The sequence below is a fragment of the Natator depressus genome, chromosome 13, assembly GCF_965152275.1.
Source record: "Natator depressus isolate rNatDep1 chromosome 13, rNatDep2.hap1, whole genome shotgun sequence".
NCBI classification, from domain to species: Eukaryota; Metazoa; Chordata; order Testudines; family Cheloniidae; genus Natator; species Natator depressus.
In genome coordinates, this window is record NC_134246.1 from 4,752,599 (window position 1) to 4,769,272 (window position 16,674).

Sequence of the window (16,674 nt, forward strand, 5' to 3'; positions counted from 1 at the left end):
ATTTAGGGATCTGGGCCAAAAATTGGGGATTGGTCCTGCTTTGAGCAGGGGGTCGGACTAGATGACCTCCTGAGGTCCCTTCCAACCCTGAGATTCTATGGGCTTCTATTCTAAAAGATGTCCCTCTGCAATATCCAGAATAGGCCAGCAGAAGCAGTAAAATGAGGATTCAGGCTTAGATGCAGAGGGTTTAATTAAAGGAGGGGGAAAAAAAACCCTGCTAGTAAATGCTCCATCTGAAGGGTAAACAAAAACAGCTTGTGGAGAACAATTTACATCTACAAAAAACAACCCAAGAATAAACTCTGCAAACTCACATGCTACGCTGCCAGAGAATTCAAAGATTCCGGCTCAAAATCTGGCTCTAATTTAGAAGCTAGATCTGTGGGTTGTGGGTTTTTTCCCCTTTTTTTGAACAACTGTTACAAGTTAAATGAAAGGCTACCTGTTTACAAAAGTTTACAAAACTTTTCCCCAGAATAAGCTAACTCTCAAGTTTTATGCTGTATGCCCCAAATACCCTGGGGCAAAGAGGCATCTAGAAAATAAGACAGTTTAGTATTTTAGTTCTAGTTCCTTAAAGTCATACCAGCTGTTCTGCTTGGCATTGATAGCCATGTACCCATCGTGCCGCTGATCCATAACGATGTGTGTGTATAATATGTGGCTTTTAGTCTCTGGCACAGTTATAACCCTTACGGAATATAAAATAACTGCCGAAAGCTGAGTTCTCTGCCTTATAAAGCCACATATCTGACCCCCCGCCCCTCCCGTAAGGTAACCTCATTGCTCCAGCACAGCTCCCATAGCTACAATATAACAGAATGATGCAGTCTAGTGGTCAGAGCAATCAGGAGCCAGCTGGTGTGACAGTAGGGACCGGAGCCCATTAAACCAGGTTACTTCACAACCATGTATTTGCTGCTGTTCATCCCATTCAGGCCCAAACTTTACAAACAGCCTCGCAAAACTGTCATGAAAACACACCCATGCAGATGGAAACTCTGCCTGCCCTTCCCCTGCCAGGATGATTGAGAATGATGAAAGAAAAAATGAATGTTATGCACTTGCCCATCAAAAACAATTACTAGCCCTGATTAAGTGGGTTAATAGAATTTTGCATGGTTGCTTTGAAATCATCTTAGTTCTGGAGTAAGGTTTGCAGGTCCCCTTTCAAAACCCTTACCAAAGTTCTGTTAAGAGTTTTCCACTTATTAGAAATTCTGTTTGTTGGTTACATGTTTTTCTTTGCCTCCTGGATTCTGAGACTGTAAGTGCACACAGGTAATATTTTCAAGCTTTTCTATGCAACCATGAGGGCTAGAAACTTTACTTTATTGTAAGTGAAAGCTGAGATTCTCACATAATCACATGACTCCAGGAGCTGGGACTTTAAGACTAACACCCAATATTGCAAGACTCACTGTAAAACAGCAAGAGCTGGCAACCCTGCAACTTCACTGTTCTCCCCTGTCAGGAGGGATAGTCCTTTTTGAAAAATATCTGTTACTTTTCCAAAACACTCTGCCAGTTCAAAATATTCCAAGCAGTTAGAACAGCGTGCCCCCCCATTTTTCTATGTAGTTTCCCAAGAAAAGAAGGACGCCAGTTGGGGGCCTGGCATGTTTGGAATGGCTGGTGACACTTCATCCTCTCTATATTTTTAAAAACTTTTAAAGACATTAAAAACTTTTTTATTTATTTAAATCCTTGTTCATCCATTTCCAGCACTGGCAGAGATGCAAATTGCTTCTTCGTCAAGAAGAGGGAGCAACTGGAGGCCTATTCCAGAGGAATAGAAAATATATCGCTTATTTCGCCAACATCTGGGCTCACAGCTACCCATCTGCACCACCTGCCAGCTCCACAGCACAGCTGCAGGGAAGCCAGCTGTGGTTAGTGTGCTGGGATGAGGTAGTGTATTGGCACGGAGTGTGCAGCACAACGCTGCGGGTGTTAAACCCAGGTTGTTTATAGTCATGTACAAGGGAGGCTGCTATAACAAGCCTGCCTGATCCAGGTTGTGGCAAGTGCCTTGCTCTTCCATTCCCGCAGCTGTGAAGAGAAATGCCGTGTATATCTTCTAAAAGAAGTTGAAAGGCAGGGTCAAACACTGTACCTTTAAGGCACATGGTATTCTGTGCAGATTCTCTAGGTATCCAAAGCTCCTCATGGTCAAGACCAAACCCACAGCATGAAAACCACGCTCTCCTTGAAATGGATCACAGAACAGACAAACTAGGCACAGGGCTTTGGAAAGACAGCAAGCCAGAGAGGGCCAGCAAAGCTACTACTGCGGAGGCAGCTTATCCCTGGATCTGCACAAAGCTTAATTTCACACCTGTGAAGTTAACCTTGTTAGGAGCTAACACCCCACAGAACTCTCCCGCAGCGGGAATAATTACAAGTTTTCACTCCATCACATTCATTTAAACCAGGAAGTGAAGGAATCAAAAATGGAGGGTGTTTTTATTTTATTTTAAAGACACTGACAAGAGCTGATACAGCAAAAACCAAAAAAAGCCTTTAGACAGATTTAGTTCACTCTACTTAGCTCTGAGGAACACCACTCAGATAGCAATTATATGTCCATAATTAATTATTTTCTCCCTCACTGCAGCTACATGCACTTGTGAGTGCTCAGACAATTGGGCTGCCCGTCGGAGCGTCTCTGACACCTAGTTTTGGGGTGGGATGGATGCTGACCTGTGGAATGGAATGTCTCATTCTTTACCCCAAGGGTGACTCATCTCAGTTTGAGAAGAGTTCTCAAACTTTTTCAGCGCCTGGACCACTGTTTAATCCAGGGCGTGTCTCGCGAACACTCCCCTGCACGTGTACAGTCAGGGGAGTCACCTCCCGTCCCACCGGCGATTGAATAACGTCCCTGTAGCAACTATGGCAATTGCCTACAAGGAAAAGTAACACTTAGGCCAAGATTTTACCAAGTGACCATTGATTTTGGGCGCCCAACTTGAGACATCTTAAAGGGGCCTGATTTTCATAATGTGCTGAGTACCCATCCTAGGGCCCTTTAAAGTGTCTCAAATTGGGCACCTAAAATCACTGGAAAGACCCAGCTCCATGTAAGCAGCTAGTTTTACAACATAAAAATGGCCATCCTGGGTCAGACCAAAGGTCCTATCTAGCATCCTGTCTTCCGACAGTGGCCAATGCCAGGTGCCCCAGAGGGAACTTCCTCAATGAGTAACTGTTCATCATCGCCACATGATTCATGTCGCCTCCACCAGCCATCAGCATAGGCAAAGTCCCCGTTCTGTGCATTGCAATTGTGGCCCACGGGCCAAAGTTGGATTAGCCAACAACAACTTCCGCTTGGAAAAAAGCTATCTTCGAATGCCTGCATTCTTAACGAGGAGTGAAAGCACCAACAAACTTCAGCCCAGTAGATCACCTAGTTGGCTGAACTTTTTAATAGCCTTTCCTGGAAAGAGACAGGGACATCAGCGAATGCACCATTCCATTCTGCCAGCTGGGGGAAGAGAGTTTCAGGCTCTTCTGTGGACTGGCACAAACTATCCATGTGACAAATCTCATTACAAATAAATAAATAATCATAAAAAGAATTACACGCCATCAGGACCAAGAATTCACATAAACGAGAGTGCTGTATCCAGACAGCCTAGGGGCACGTTCCTGGCTGTCTGAATGAGCTGCACTGTGGGGATGACAGAGACTTCCCTTATGGTGATGGATGGCGGAGGCCATGTGAGTCACGCAGTGCTGATGAAAGGTCACTTAATGGGGAGGCTGAGCTTCCTGACTGGGTCTTGCACAGCCAGGGCATTTGCCCCAAGACGGCAAGCTGCAGGACAGTAACTCAAACTTATGGCAGGTTTATAGATCCCTGGATAGAAAAAAAAAACAGCTTTCACTGGAATGACAACCTTTAGCAAACAAATCCCACTGGCCTCACACGTTCCCAAACCCAGCATTCTGGGCTGTGTGCGTGTGACAAATGAGACCTCAGGCACAATAGACTAGTTAGACAGACAACAAGCAGGAGGTCTCCTTTTCTACCTCTCAGCTGTCCCTCATTTCAAGCAACATCATTCACTTCCGTCCCCAATTTCCCTACGTTCTATACAGATCTAGGGACCCCTCGCTTTTACTGTGGAAAAACATTTACATCAGCAATAGAGATGAAACTGAGGCAGCAGAAAGCGTCACGCTACCTAACCGAATCCTCCAGCATTTTCCCAGGTCTGCATGTAAAATGTGTGTCCCTCAGTCTGGATCTTTGCCTCACACGCAGGTTTTGGCACGCTGAGAGGCAAGTCCCCTTCCCGTTGGTTTGGAAAGTGGCAGTTCCAAGACCTACCGCATGCCCCGTCTCCTCCACCCCCTTAGCTTTGAGAAAAGAAAACCCAATTCCTTACCCAGCTTGGGGGGCTCAGGGGTCGGATTTACCCTCATCTCTGTCCTGCTGCCTTCTTTGCTTGCACTGGTTTTGCTGGACCCTGCAGCTCTCCTTCCACCTCTGAAGGAATACGAATCCGCCATCTCTAGAACGAGCAGAAGACACATGTTAAAAACACAAAAATCCTCTGCCACAGAGAAAGCATACACTGCAAGCAAGAATGGCATCTACAGTGGAAAAAATATTAAACAGGACTAAATGTTCTCATTTAAAAAAAGAAGCGGGGTGCATTTGCAAATATTTGTTTTATGGTTGAGGGATACTATAGACATGGTTGAGGAGCTGCTTTCATTATAAACCTGTTTCCTCTAAGCATACGAGAGCAAAGACTTTATTAGAAGTGACGGGCTGGATTCATACAAAGAAACAACGAACAAACGGCTTTTCTTCTTTGTTTATTTCTCTGCTTTCATTAGAAGATAACAAAAGGAAAAAAAGGTGAGTTTTAATGAACAGATCCCACGATAAATTTCCAATTTTTGTTATGAATGGCAAACCCGTCTAAACTGAGAATTGTGAATGTTATCTAGATCCCCCGGATTAATAATTCAGGTTGGCTTCTCTGTAAATAATGAACAGCAAAAATGATCACGAGAAGCCCGATCTCGCTTCCATAGAAGCTGACAGCGAAACTCTATCAACTTCAATGGCAGCAGGATGAGTCCTTGGAATTGCTGGCTCTTACAATTCCAGCCCGAGTGGGAGTATTTTCAAACACACTGTAAAACCATCACAATAAAATGAATGGAGGGAGGGAGGGAGGGGTTAAAACAAGTGGCAGGAACGCATGGTGTACTAGGCCACCCACGCAGCAGAGATGACGGGGTCCTCCAGAAGTCATTAGCTGCAGAGGTCCTTATTGCTTTTATAGCTTGGAAGCCTCTTAAGGTATGTAATGAATCTGCTAGTGTTGAGTAACTGGTGATTTTAGGGCAGCATGGGGCAGGTGTCTCTAAAGGCTGGACTGGAGAGGCAAGCAACGTCTCTATAATTAGCTGCATTGTGGAGACAAAGTAGATGGGAGTCAATTGAAGCATAGCTCTTTCCCATTAGCCCGGCCTCTGTTGTAAAGGATGATTAAACAGACTATGCCAAACCCATCCCTGATGTCATTCAGCTGAAATCAATGGGGCTGAATGAGGGATGAATTTGGTTCATCTGTTTACATTGGCAGTTTGTTCCTCTGACGCACAAGTCAATTTCCAATTGGGATCTAAGAGAGAAGGCCCGATTAATCTCTCGGACCCGAGGGCTTGACCCTACCTCTTTTACTCAGGTGAATAAAGGTTGCATGGTTGGTCCTCAGTTCAAATAAATGGGCTGTGCAGGGTTGAAACGGGAATTCCATAACACCCGGACATGGCCAAGTGCGGTAACTCAGGGGCTCTCAACCTTTCCAGATTCCGGTCCCCCTTCCAGGAGTCTGATCTGTCTTGCGTACCCCCAAGTTTCACCTCATTTTAAAACTACTTGCTTACAAAACCAGACATAAAAATACAAAAGTGTCACAGCCACACTAGTACTGAACAATTGCTGACTTTTTCTTTTTTAGCATATAATTATAAATAAATCGATTGGAATATAAACATTGTACTTACATTTCAGTGTATCATATATAAAGCAGTATAAACAAGTCACTGTCTGTATGAAATTTTAGTTTTTTATGTAGCCTGTTTTAAAACTAGGCAAATATCTAGATGAATTGATGTACCCCCTAGGAGACCTCTGCGTCCCCCCGGGGTACATGTACCCCTGGCTGAGAACCACTGCTGTAACTCACACCCCTGGAGGAACAGGTATCCAGACACAATGCCTTGCAGGGTCAATAGAGCACTTCAGTGTGTATGGTTGTCTTCTTCTCCCTTCCTATTACCCAAATCACCTATATACATTGTGCACTTTGCATTTCCCTAGTCCTGTCACTTGAGGATCGCTAAACACTCGACCGACATTGCACAGTTGTGAGCCTACACTCATTAACCAGGGAGATCACTATATCCATTTTGCAAATGGGAGAAACTGAGGCACAAAGTGATTGACTTGGCCCTGATCCCACGGTGAATCAGAGTCAGATCTGGGATTAGCATCCAGTTCCCAATCCACTTCTCTGACTACTAGGACAAGTCTGTAGTCTGCATGAACGTCTTGCAGATTTTCACTTTTTATTGCGGGTAAAAGACTAACAAGACGTGCAGCAAATGAGCAAGAGGGAACAGCAGAAGCAGACGCAGTCCGGCACCTCAAGAAGCCCTGATGCAGATTTGCAGGCCTCCACTCCAAAATAAGGCCAAATTTGCCGAGTACAATAAACCTCCCCATGTCACCTTTTTGAATACACAGTGCAGGACAATTCATAGCTACAAAGAATTTTTAAAAGGCTGGCTATGGGTAATACAGGTAGACTCAAGAAACCCCAGGTTTAAAATATCTGATTTGAGCAATATCTTCCAATATTGTCCTCAGATCCTGGTTCAATTCCCTGTCCTGGGCCAGTCTCTCCCTGGCTCACAATACTGCAGAGGGAGCACACTCAGTGTGTGAGGGATGCCTCGTGTCCCAGCTTAAGCCCTACAGGGAAGTTTTCACCATTGACTTCAATGGGAACAGCACAGAAACAGCAGGAGGGGCTCTGAAGAGTCCCCGCTAGTTATTTTTCTTGGCTGAAGGATGAACATTTATACATAGGGACAAAACAGTCCTATGGACACAGACCAACCTGCCTGGCCCTGTGGCCGACTCACCCCTACTGTGTGGCCACAGGAAAGTAATTTAACCTCTCAATTTCCCAAGTCACAAGACAAGGATGATAATATTTACCCACTATCCAGGGGCAGGGGGAGGATTGATTAGCGAATGTTTGTAGAGTGCTCTGATGAAGGGGTGTGTGTGTGTGTTTGAAAGTAGGAGAAGAAATAGCCCAGGTCCAGGAACCTCTACCAGAAGCTACTGTGCCTCTAACAGGGGTCTTCACATGAGCACAGATCCTTCAGTGCATATAAAAGTTAATGGAATATAAACATCGGCAGCTTTATACTTTTCTCCCTCGGGGGGTGCGTGTTGTGTTCTTTTGATGTCCCACAGAGCTGACACACACGGATCACAACGGCTTTGCCATTTTTAAGGCAGATATAATGTTATCCCACCACACACACACCTAGATACAGACACTCTCAGCTAGCCCATAAGAGCCATGCTGCCAAACAATTAACAGACACTGAGGCAAGGCACAATGAATGGACACTGTGATTCTGTGCCGTCAGCTAGTGGGCAAATATTTTGTTCTCTGGATGGACATCACGCTTCAAACGTTTCCTGGTTTGTGGTGTTTATTGTAGGATTGCTTGTTTGTATTTACTTATGCTTAGGTGTTTGTTTTGCTCTTGGGTTTATTTGGGCAAGTGGCCCCTTTGTACTTACTGGGCCCAACTCTGCCCTTGGTTACACACATCTACATCAGGAGTCCACTGAAGTCACTGGAGTGATACCAGAATCAGACCCACTGTGCATGTTGCAGTTTTGTAAACAACACCTAACTCTTATCTTCAGTAGATTTCAAAGATCTTTACAAAGGAGGCATCGTTAGCCCCATTTTACAGATGGGGAAATTGAGGCACAGAGGGGTGACGTGATTTGCCTAAGGTCACCCAGCAGGCCAGATGCAGGACTAGAACGCACATCGCTCCTGAGTCTCAGTCCAGTGTTCTATCCACTAGGCCACACTCTTGCCGAGAGACCTTTAACTACAAGCACCTAAAAATTCAGACATGCTCTTTGCAGTTATTATTCATACTCTGAAAGTCTGAGTTGCTGTTAAATTAAACATCTGTATAGCCCTGTAAATGCACGTGGTCCTTTACAGAACACATGCTCCCTGCCCCCCAGAGCTTACAGTCCAAACAGGCCAAGCCAAAGATGGGGCGCATGTTCAGGAGAGGAAGGAATGCTCAGTGATCCCCAAACACCACAGCACCCATGTGTCTTGCCCCCTGACATCAGTCTCCCACCTCCATCTCTAAATACTCAACACCCCTCCATGCCTAGCTTCTGCCTGCTCTGGCCCCCAACCAGCCTGTAGAAGCTGGGGCACCTGTGAGGAGCGGGGCATTTGTGGGGAGGTGCCACATTCCCCCTTATTCTGTAGCAGCAGGGCTCCCATCAGAGCCTGGCTCCCAGGGTCCCTTTCTGATTGGCCCCCTTCCAGTGGGAGGGAGAGGTTCAGAGCAGGGAGGAGAAGGTCACAGGCTCAGCGTTACCTGATGTGGGGAAACCCCCTGGCTATGAAGGGGGCCAGATGCCGAGGACAGCAGCCATCTCCCTGAGCCCACCTAGCCATGTCCCCACACAGCCTCGGAGCTCCACACACCTGCAGGAGGGGTCGAGAGGGAGGCTGCTAGGTAGACTCAAGTGCCCCATAATTCCCTCTGACAAAGCGTTCCCATGTAGCAGCGATGCTCAGTTTCCCATCCTCTACAGGATTCCTCTCCGAGCAGGACGTGGCCTTGAGTTAGGACCGAATCCCACGTCTTTATCAGCACTAGACTCCCCAAAAGATACCGCTTCCCCTCCTCGGCCCAGACAACCCTGCAGCTTCGCTGAGCTGAACAGCCGTGGACGGCTCTTTCACCCCAGCGTGTCGTTCCTGGAGACCCGGATGCAACAGCCTGGCCTGAAGCCTGCAGGAGGTCAGACTAGATGACCATAATGGTCTCCCGTGGCCTTAAGATCTATGAATCTATGACCATGCATGTGTTGAAGGCGCAACCAATTACACTCATCAATTCAGGCCAGCGGCACAGCTAAGGAACTGCAAAATCAGTTCTGGTTTGTTCTCCAGTTAAACCCCAAACCATTTAACTTTAAAAACCACAGATCAGATGTTTCACGTCAGAACTTCCTACAAAATTCCTTTTTTGTATCTGTTTGCCTTAACTCAATTAACAAGAATCTACATAGCACTGTCCCTAAACAGACACCAATAGACACCCTGCTCAACTGGCCCATCTGAGGTGCCACAACTCCCCCGCAGTTACGCGAAAAGAATTTTCATTGGACTGCTCATCATGTGGTAAGGACTCAACCCAAGTCCCATCCCAAGTAACGGCAAAGGTCTAGGGAACAGAATCATTTGGAATTCAGCTGGCGCATAGGCACCTGACCTTGCTGCTGCATGGCCCCATGGCAAGAGCATGAGACTGGGATTCACGAGGTCTATTCCCAACTCTGCTATTGGCCTGCTGGGTGACTCTGGGCAAGTCACTTTCCCTCACTGTGTGTCTGTTTCTCCAAAGATGACAATGATAATGACCTTCTTTATCCAGGACTTTGAGATCTACCGGTAAAAAGCACTATGGAAGAGCTAGGGATTATTATCATCATATTGTGCCATGCGCATTAGACCAGAAAACATTCCCGCAGCGCTGCCCAACGTACCAGATACAGCATGACATTCTACTGCAGTGTCATTTTGGAAAGCAGGAGACATTTCAGGAGTTCTGCCTCCAAAGATGCTGGGCTGTAGAATCAACTGCAAAGCAACCTGCTCCTGCAAGCTCTCCACACATGGAACTGCCGTTGAAGTCGAGGCAAGGACTCCCGGGCACAGAGACGTCGTGCAGGGTCACACAGAATTTTAAGAGGCTGCGATGTGACTTTCATGGGATTCCCGGCATGGGTCAGGGCAGCGCATGTGGTTTGTTCTGGGAGATGTGGTAACATGCCGAGACTCTCCAGCGTGTGGTGTTTGGTGATGAAAGCTTGATCGGGAGCACAGACACCAGGGTTAATCAGTCTCCAGATAAAAGGGAGGAATTACAGCCTTGACTCTGAAGTCTCTGGCATTTGGAGCTGAACAGAAGGAATCATTCGTTCAGCTCACTTAGCCTCTTTGTCTGTTTGAGATGTATTTCTTAATTGTTATTATTTGTAGCCCAGCAGTGTCCGGAGGCCCCAACCCACATCAGGGCCTTATGGTGCTAGGCACTGCACACACAGCCTGAGGCAGTCCTTGGACCAAAGATCTTACAGTCCAAGCAGACGGGACTGAAACGGTGGGAGAAAGGAAGCCTTGTTATCTTCATTTTACAGAGGAGAAACTGAGGAACGGGGAATGACTGTGGCAGAGCTGGGAATTTACCAGAGATCCCAAGTCCAGTGCCTTAACCAAAGAGCATCCTTGTCTGTGAGCAGCTTGCTATTCTGAAATGTATTGGTTATTAGAGATAATTATTCACAGAGATTTACTAAATATTTGATCCACAAAGTATGCCTGTGACTTCCTGCACGCAATGCATTCAATATTCTACTTTCGAGCCATGTTGATTAGCTTTGATTGGGCCCATAGGTTACATGGTATTGTTCCCGTTCCTTGACCCGATGAACATAACAGCTAGAATTCCATTTCTAGAGCAAATGCTCACGTTAATAATTTAAGAGTTCCCATTCCACAAATATTTTCTAATATCTGCTATTCCCTTGAAAATTCCTTCCAGTAAATTCATGCGCAGAAACGCAAACACCAAAAGGAAGAAAATTCGAAATACGAAAAGAGAATGTGCAAATATTCACCCAGCGCAGGTTCAGATCAAACCCGGAACGTCGTCTATATATAACTGCTTTGTGATTGAATTGATTTGGCTACACATACACAGAATAGTATGTTCTATTTGAACAACCCCTAACACAATGGGGTCCTGGATCACAACTAAGTGGCCAGCGCTCGGAGCCCTCTTCTTGCGAACGTGGGGGCAGAGGTGCAAGACTAAATACTACTATTAATAACTGCACCGACAAAGATCCAGCAGAAGACAACCTGACATGGCTATGCTCAACCTGCTAACACAATAAACCATAAAACTGCACATTCCTTACCAGACTAGGATAGCTCAGGTATACCACAGTATTGCGTATTTATAGTGTTTTAATGAGACATGCAATACCTGTGTTTGTCGCATAAATCGAGTACATACGTAGACAATTTTTAACGAAGAGTCTATTATTTACTTGATAGACAGCAACGTTACATGGCAGACAGCGTGATCTAGTGGTTAGATTGGGAGACTGGGAGTCAGGACTCCTGGGTTCTTTTCTCTGTTCTCTCACTGTGTGAACTTTGTTGCCTCGAATGACACATGCTATGTAAGGACACAGACGCAAGAGAGGGGCAAAGAAAATTTGGGCTGAGCCTATGTCCAGGACTCAGGAACTCCCTTGGTTCTACCCTTAGCCCCATCATGCACATATAGCGAAATTCACCCAAGGAATGGAGGACCCATGAAAGATTCTCCAGGCATCAGCCTCCGATGGACCAAGGTTGCAACCACCTGGTCTCCTGTCAGGCTGCAGATGTGAGGTGTGAATGCCAGAGCGGGCGCTTCACCCCCAGACACGTGAAGCGGCTACAAACACGCAAGGGCAACCTCCAGGCATTTGGGGGGTCTTAGATGAAGAGCACCTGAAAACTCCCATTGACTTCAATAGGAATTGTGGGTCCTTGGCACCTTTGAAAATTATAATAATATCAAGGAAACTATGAGAGCCTGGGGAAGTTTGAGTATTGATGCCACGAAAAACTTCACTTCCAAAAATTAAACCACAGGTTTTAAACAAAAAATTAACCTGTACACCAAACCAGCCACTTTGTTCCCTCCATTTAATGTACACGCTCTCTTAAAACAAACTTTTCTTGCTTAGGGATGGGGGGGGATCTTAGAAACTCTCCGGAATATTTTATGTTCCACCTAATTGCTTTCTGAAACCTTTCCTCCTCCTTTCAATTTAGCCTACAATAATAACAATCAATTTATTGTATATTCGTGGGGGCCAAATCTGGTACAACTTGATGGATTTAGTGGAGTCGCACCAGGGTAACAGAGCAGAAATCAACCCATCATATTTTAACCAAACTTCTCGCTCTTTTATGACACATGCTGGAACCAGGTGATCAATTACTTCCAACCTCTTTCCATCCTTTCCTTAACTTTTGGCTGAAACCCTGTTGTGATTCACAATGGGGGAGGGGGGAAGGGGAGAAAATCGACATCTTAAATATAGCAGCGCTAGGAGTTATGTTTATGACATTGGAGCAAAGAAATTGATCCAGCGGACTCCCTGCAGCGTAGAAGAGATGGACCAGCTTTGTGATTTAGAGATATCACAGGGGACTGCTACACAGGGAACCGAGTTCAAGTTTCCAGCTCTCTCCTGAGAGCTTGGGCCAGGAGTTGCCAGCAAGGCTTTTAAAGCAGCATATTCTACCCTGGAGAAAGCAATGCACTTTACTCCAAAACCGAACCATCGCTCACCAACACAAATGGCCAGATGAGGTGGAACAAGAGGGGAGCAAAGATTCAAAAAGCTCTGTAGGATGGGGAGTCCAGATAAAGCAGAGACCAAGGATGGGAGTGAGGAGAAAGCAAATGAGGGAGAGACTATTGACAAGAGGGCTCTGAAAAATCTAATCGTACAAGGTGACAAAATCTACATATATTTTTCAAACTTGCTTTCATGCAAAAGTGTCTGGCTAGCATGAATTGCTTCCATAGCCCCTCTCAACAGCATGAAGAGGGGCTTGGAGAGCATCTCTCACTCTAATGCAGGACATATTCAGCCCTGGCATAAGCTGGCACAAGCCCTATTAAAGTCTGTCGTGTTTTACACAGGTAAACCTGTTCCCACAGATACTTAACTTTTTCAGGCAATTTTTTCTCTGTCTTGTGAACTGATCTGGTGTAGGGGGACGTAGAGGTCACTGCGTCCAGGGGGACCAGTGTTGACACATAGATATTGGCATTTTAAGGTAGCAATTAGGAAGTTGGCATGTTGCTCCCTGGAAATCTATGGCTATTTGAATTTATTTGACACTAACTATAAGAGGGAAAACAGTGCCGTGCATAAAAACTCATCAGTTTCTGATCATCTCTAAATACGCTGGGTCAAGCTACGTCCACTGCCACCTGAATTTGGCCCTTATTATCTAACCCAGCATTTCCTGGCTTGATCCCCACTAACTTCTAACTGCCACGATCTAATAGTCCCCAGTAAGTCCACATGCTAAGGGCCTGTAGGTCTTTAATAAATCCTCTCCCCTGACATACCAGCGTAACCTTCTCAGGTAAAGTGCTAACCATGGTGCAAAGAAGATGCCTGATGTGCAGCAGGCTGATATCCACTTGCTTTACTTATTATTAATAATTTATAAACTGCTGCAAATGTTCATGGCGTTGCTCAGGGGTAGGACAGTGCCGAAAAGGTCACAGACCCCTGCCCTGGAGAACATAGAAGCTAAAGGCACGAGGAGAGAGTCAGAAACAATAGCTAGCAGAAACCAATGGGCGAAACTGATGTTTGTTGTTCTTGTGAGTTTCTGACAATTCACTTTCACTCAGTATTGATTATCGTTTCTTCTGGCTTTAGACGGGAACCAGGGCAACACTCTGATGAATGAACTGAGCAGTTCCCTAGTTCCACAGCAATTTCTGTTAGTCTCTCTCCAAATCACGTGCTGATCCGCTATTTGGTAACTTTCTTACAGAAACGTTCTGTGTATTACACAGACATCCCTACGCTTTCTATAGGCACACGGCACTTAACAGACTAATTCCCTTCTTTCTTGAGCGATGGAGGAAAAACACAGCCACACAAAAGCTGCACTGGAATTAAGGGCTGGTAGTTTTTACGTTTGTACCATTCGGTACTGCAGTTTGAAAGGACAGACCTAAAACCAGGTTAAAATGGGTGTAAATGTGCCCATCTTTCATCACAATGAGTATGTGTGCACATGCACGCACACAAAAAGCTTCTGAGGGTTTAAAGTTTCTGTTTCAAACAGATTTGCTTCCTGCCCCCTGGCACCAAAGCTGATGGCAAAGCATGAAACCTAAAAGACATTAAACAGAATTAACCTAAACTGATTTATGGGATTCACAGCCCTGTCTGGCCTCTCTAGCCAACTGCCCACCTGGCATAGAAGTCTATGCCCAGCCTCTGTGAGTGCTCATGCAGCTGTAACATCCCAGATCTGACCTAGCCTGCCCACGACAACCTGGAGAGAACGTCTTTGGGCTGGCTTTATAGAAGGGACAATTTAGCTGTAATGTCTCTGACCTAGCCCGTCCTATGAAAACATCCAACCAGCTGCCATGTCCCTGCTGGGAGTGCTCCGCCCCTGCCTTGCCCAGCCCATGTCAATGTCCACGTGAATATAACATCCCTGGTCTGGCCCATGGGAGTGCCCACCTGGATGTACTGTCTCTGATCTGCTCCATCCTTATGGGAGCCCAGCTAGCTGTCATGTCCCTGTCTGTTCATGTCATTACCTGCCTGCATGCTTTGCCCTTTGCATGACCTACCCCTCCCAGTGCCCACCTGGCTGTCATCCCCCTGGGCTCCGCCATCTAGCGGCCACATGGCTCACATGGCCTTTGCCTGCCTTTCCCCGGCTGTGCCCACCTGCCCTTAGTGTCCTTGCCCTGTCCCTCCCATTGCCCACCTGGCTGCCATGTGACCTGCCCAGGTGTGAGCTGAGCTCACCTGCCTGTACTCCCCCCATTCTTCGAAGCTTAGCTGGCCGCAGGCCCCTCCCCCAGGCAAAGGTGTGGGCAGCCCCATGTGAATGTCACCTGTCACCGCCTGGGGCAAGGAGAGCGCAGCCCCGTTGGGGGAGGCTGCAGTCAGACGCAGGGGAGCAACTTCCAAGCCCCCTTCTTTAAAGTGCCAACGCTGCAAATAAATAAAGAAATAAATACCCCCTTGCAACTCCCAGCCCCCCACCCCCAACCCCTCCAGATCGCCTCCTCCGCCCCCTGGGCGTATTGTCCACCCTCCATTAAAAAAAGGGAGGTGGGGTGGGGTTGGGTTGTTGTTTTTTTGGTTTGTTGTTGTCAAAAGGGAGGGGGCGAAAAACTATTTTTATTTCTTGTGCATGGGAAAAAATAATTAAGGGGAGGAGGAAAAGGCAGTGAAGCAAAATGGCGACTTTTTTATGAAGAAGGAGGAGAGAGGGAGAGGGAGAGAGAAGGGGGGGGAGGCATCCCAGGCGCGCCGCGAAAGGAAGCAGCAAAATCCTCGGGAGGGGACGATCGGGCCCGGGGAGGGGGCGACCGGGCGGAGTAAAAGCAGGGCCAAGGGTGGAAAAGGGCCGGGGGAGGGCGGGGGAGGGGAGGAGGGTTGCCGGGGGGGGCCTCCTTACCTCGGTGCTTGTGGCGAGCTCTCCAGGGCCCCGCACGCACACACACACACACACGCGTGCTTGGAGCGGGCGAGGCGGCGCTGGCTCATGCGCGATCCCCCGCGCCCCCCTTCCCGGCTACCTTTGACAGTTTTACGGTCGGGGAAGAGGGAAGCAACTTGCAACTCTCGCGTTATTATTTTAATACTGCAAGGAGCCTCCGCTCGGAGACAGTGGGCTCGTCCCCCCCTCCCGCTCCACCCCGGGCGCCTGGGTGGAGACCGGGGGGCTTGGAGAGGCGAGCGCGGGCACCCTGCGACGCGCCCAGGGCGCAGGAGGCAGGTGCGCCCCGGAGCAGCGCGCTTGGAAACGGCCAAAGGTGGGAAGTGGCCAGCGCTCGGGGCCCTCTTCTTGCAAACGTGGGGGCAGAGGTGCAAGGCACCCGCTGCCTGGGCGCCCGAGGGCGCAGGGGACTGGTGCCGGCTGGCAGAGGGTGGCTCTGCCCAGGCCCCCTTGGATCAAGGGGATAGTCCAGCCCCCACCCGGAGCAAAGGGGACGCTGGTCTTCCCAGACTCTGGGTTTAATTTACAATGGGGGTGTGTCTTGTGTGTGTGCAAACAGACCGCGGCTCCCCATAGTTTTTCCTTCAGTGAGGCTAGAGCCAGAGGGGCTGTGCCCGACCCTGGTTAATTCTAAGGATGTCCCTCCCAGAGGGGCGGAAATAATTTTTATAGCAGGGGTGCTGAGAGCCACTGAACCAAACTGTAAACCCTGTATTTAATGGAAACCACTTCAAGCCAGGGGGTGCAACAGCACCCCCAGTTCCAGCACCTATGGTCCCACCTCAGCAGAAGTCAACTCCCTGGTACATACGCACCCGTTACGTAGGCCTAGCAATCAGGGGATATGCTCCCAGGAATCTGGATTAAATAAGCAAGATATGAAAGGGCAATTTCTATATCAGGAATAAAAGAGAAACAACCCCTGGCCATAGTGTCCCAAGTATTTCTCTGGCACCAAGGAGGGAAGTTAAGCACATGGATAAGAATTTGCAGGAGGAGGGCCTGT

The 16,674-nt window shown here is 47.4% G+C and overlaps 1 protein-coding gene across 1 annotated transcript in view; it reads right to left on the minus strand.

Moving 5' to 3' along the window:
• Positions 1–15,915, minus strand: part of ZNF512B (zinc finger protein 512B) — a 58,833-nt gene extending 42,918 nt beyond the window's left edge. Inside the window, exons 1-3 of the mRNA XM_074969654.1 lie at positions 15,627–15,915; positions 14,969–15,157; positions 4,401–4,524 (exon numbers count right to left, since the gene is read on the minus strand). Coding sequence (XP_074825755.1) covers positions 4,401–4,524; positions 14,969–15,046 — 202 coding nt within the window. The 5' untranslated portion in view covers positions 15,047–15,157; positions 15,627–15,915. The remainder of the gene's footprint in view (positions 1–4,400; positions 4,525–14,968; positions 15,158–15,626) is intronic.
• Positions 15,916–16,674: the final 759 nt, after the last annotated feature.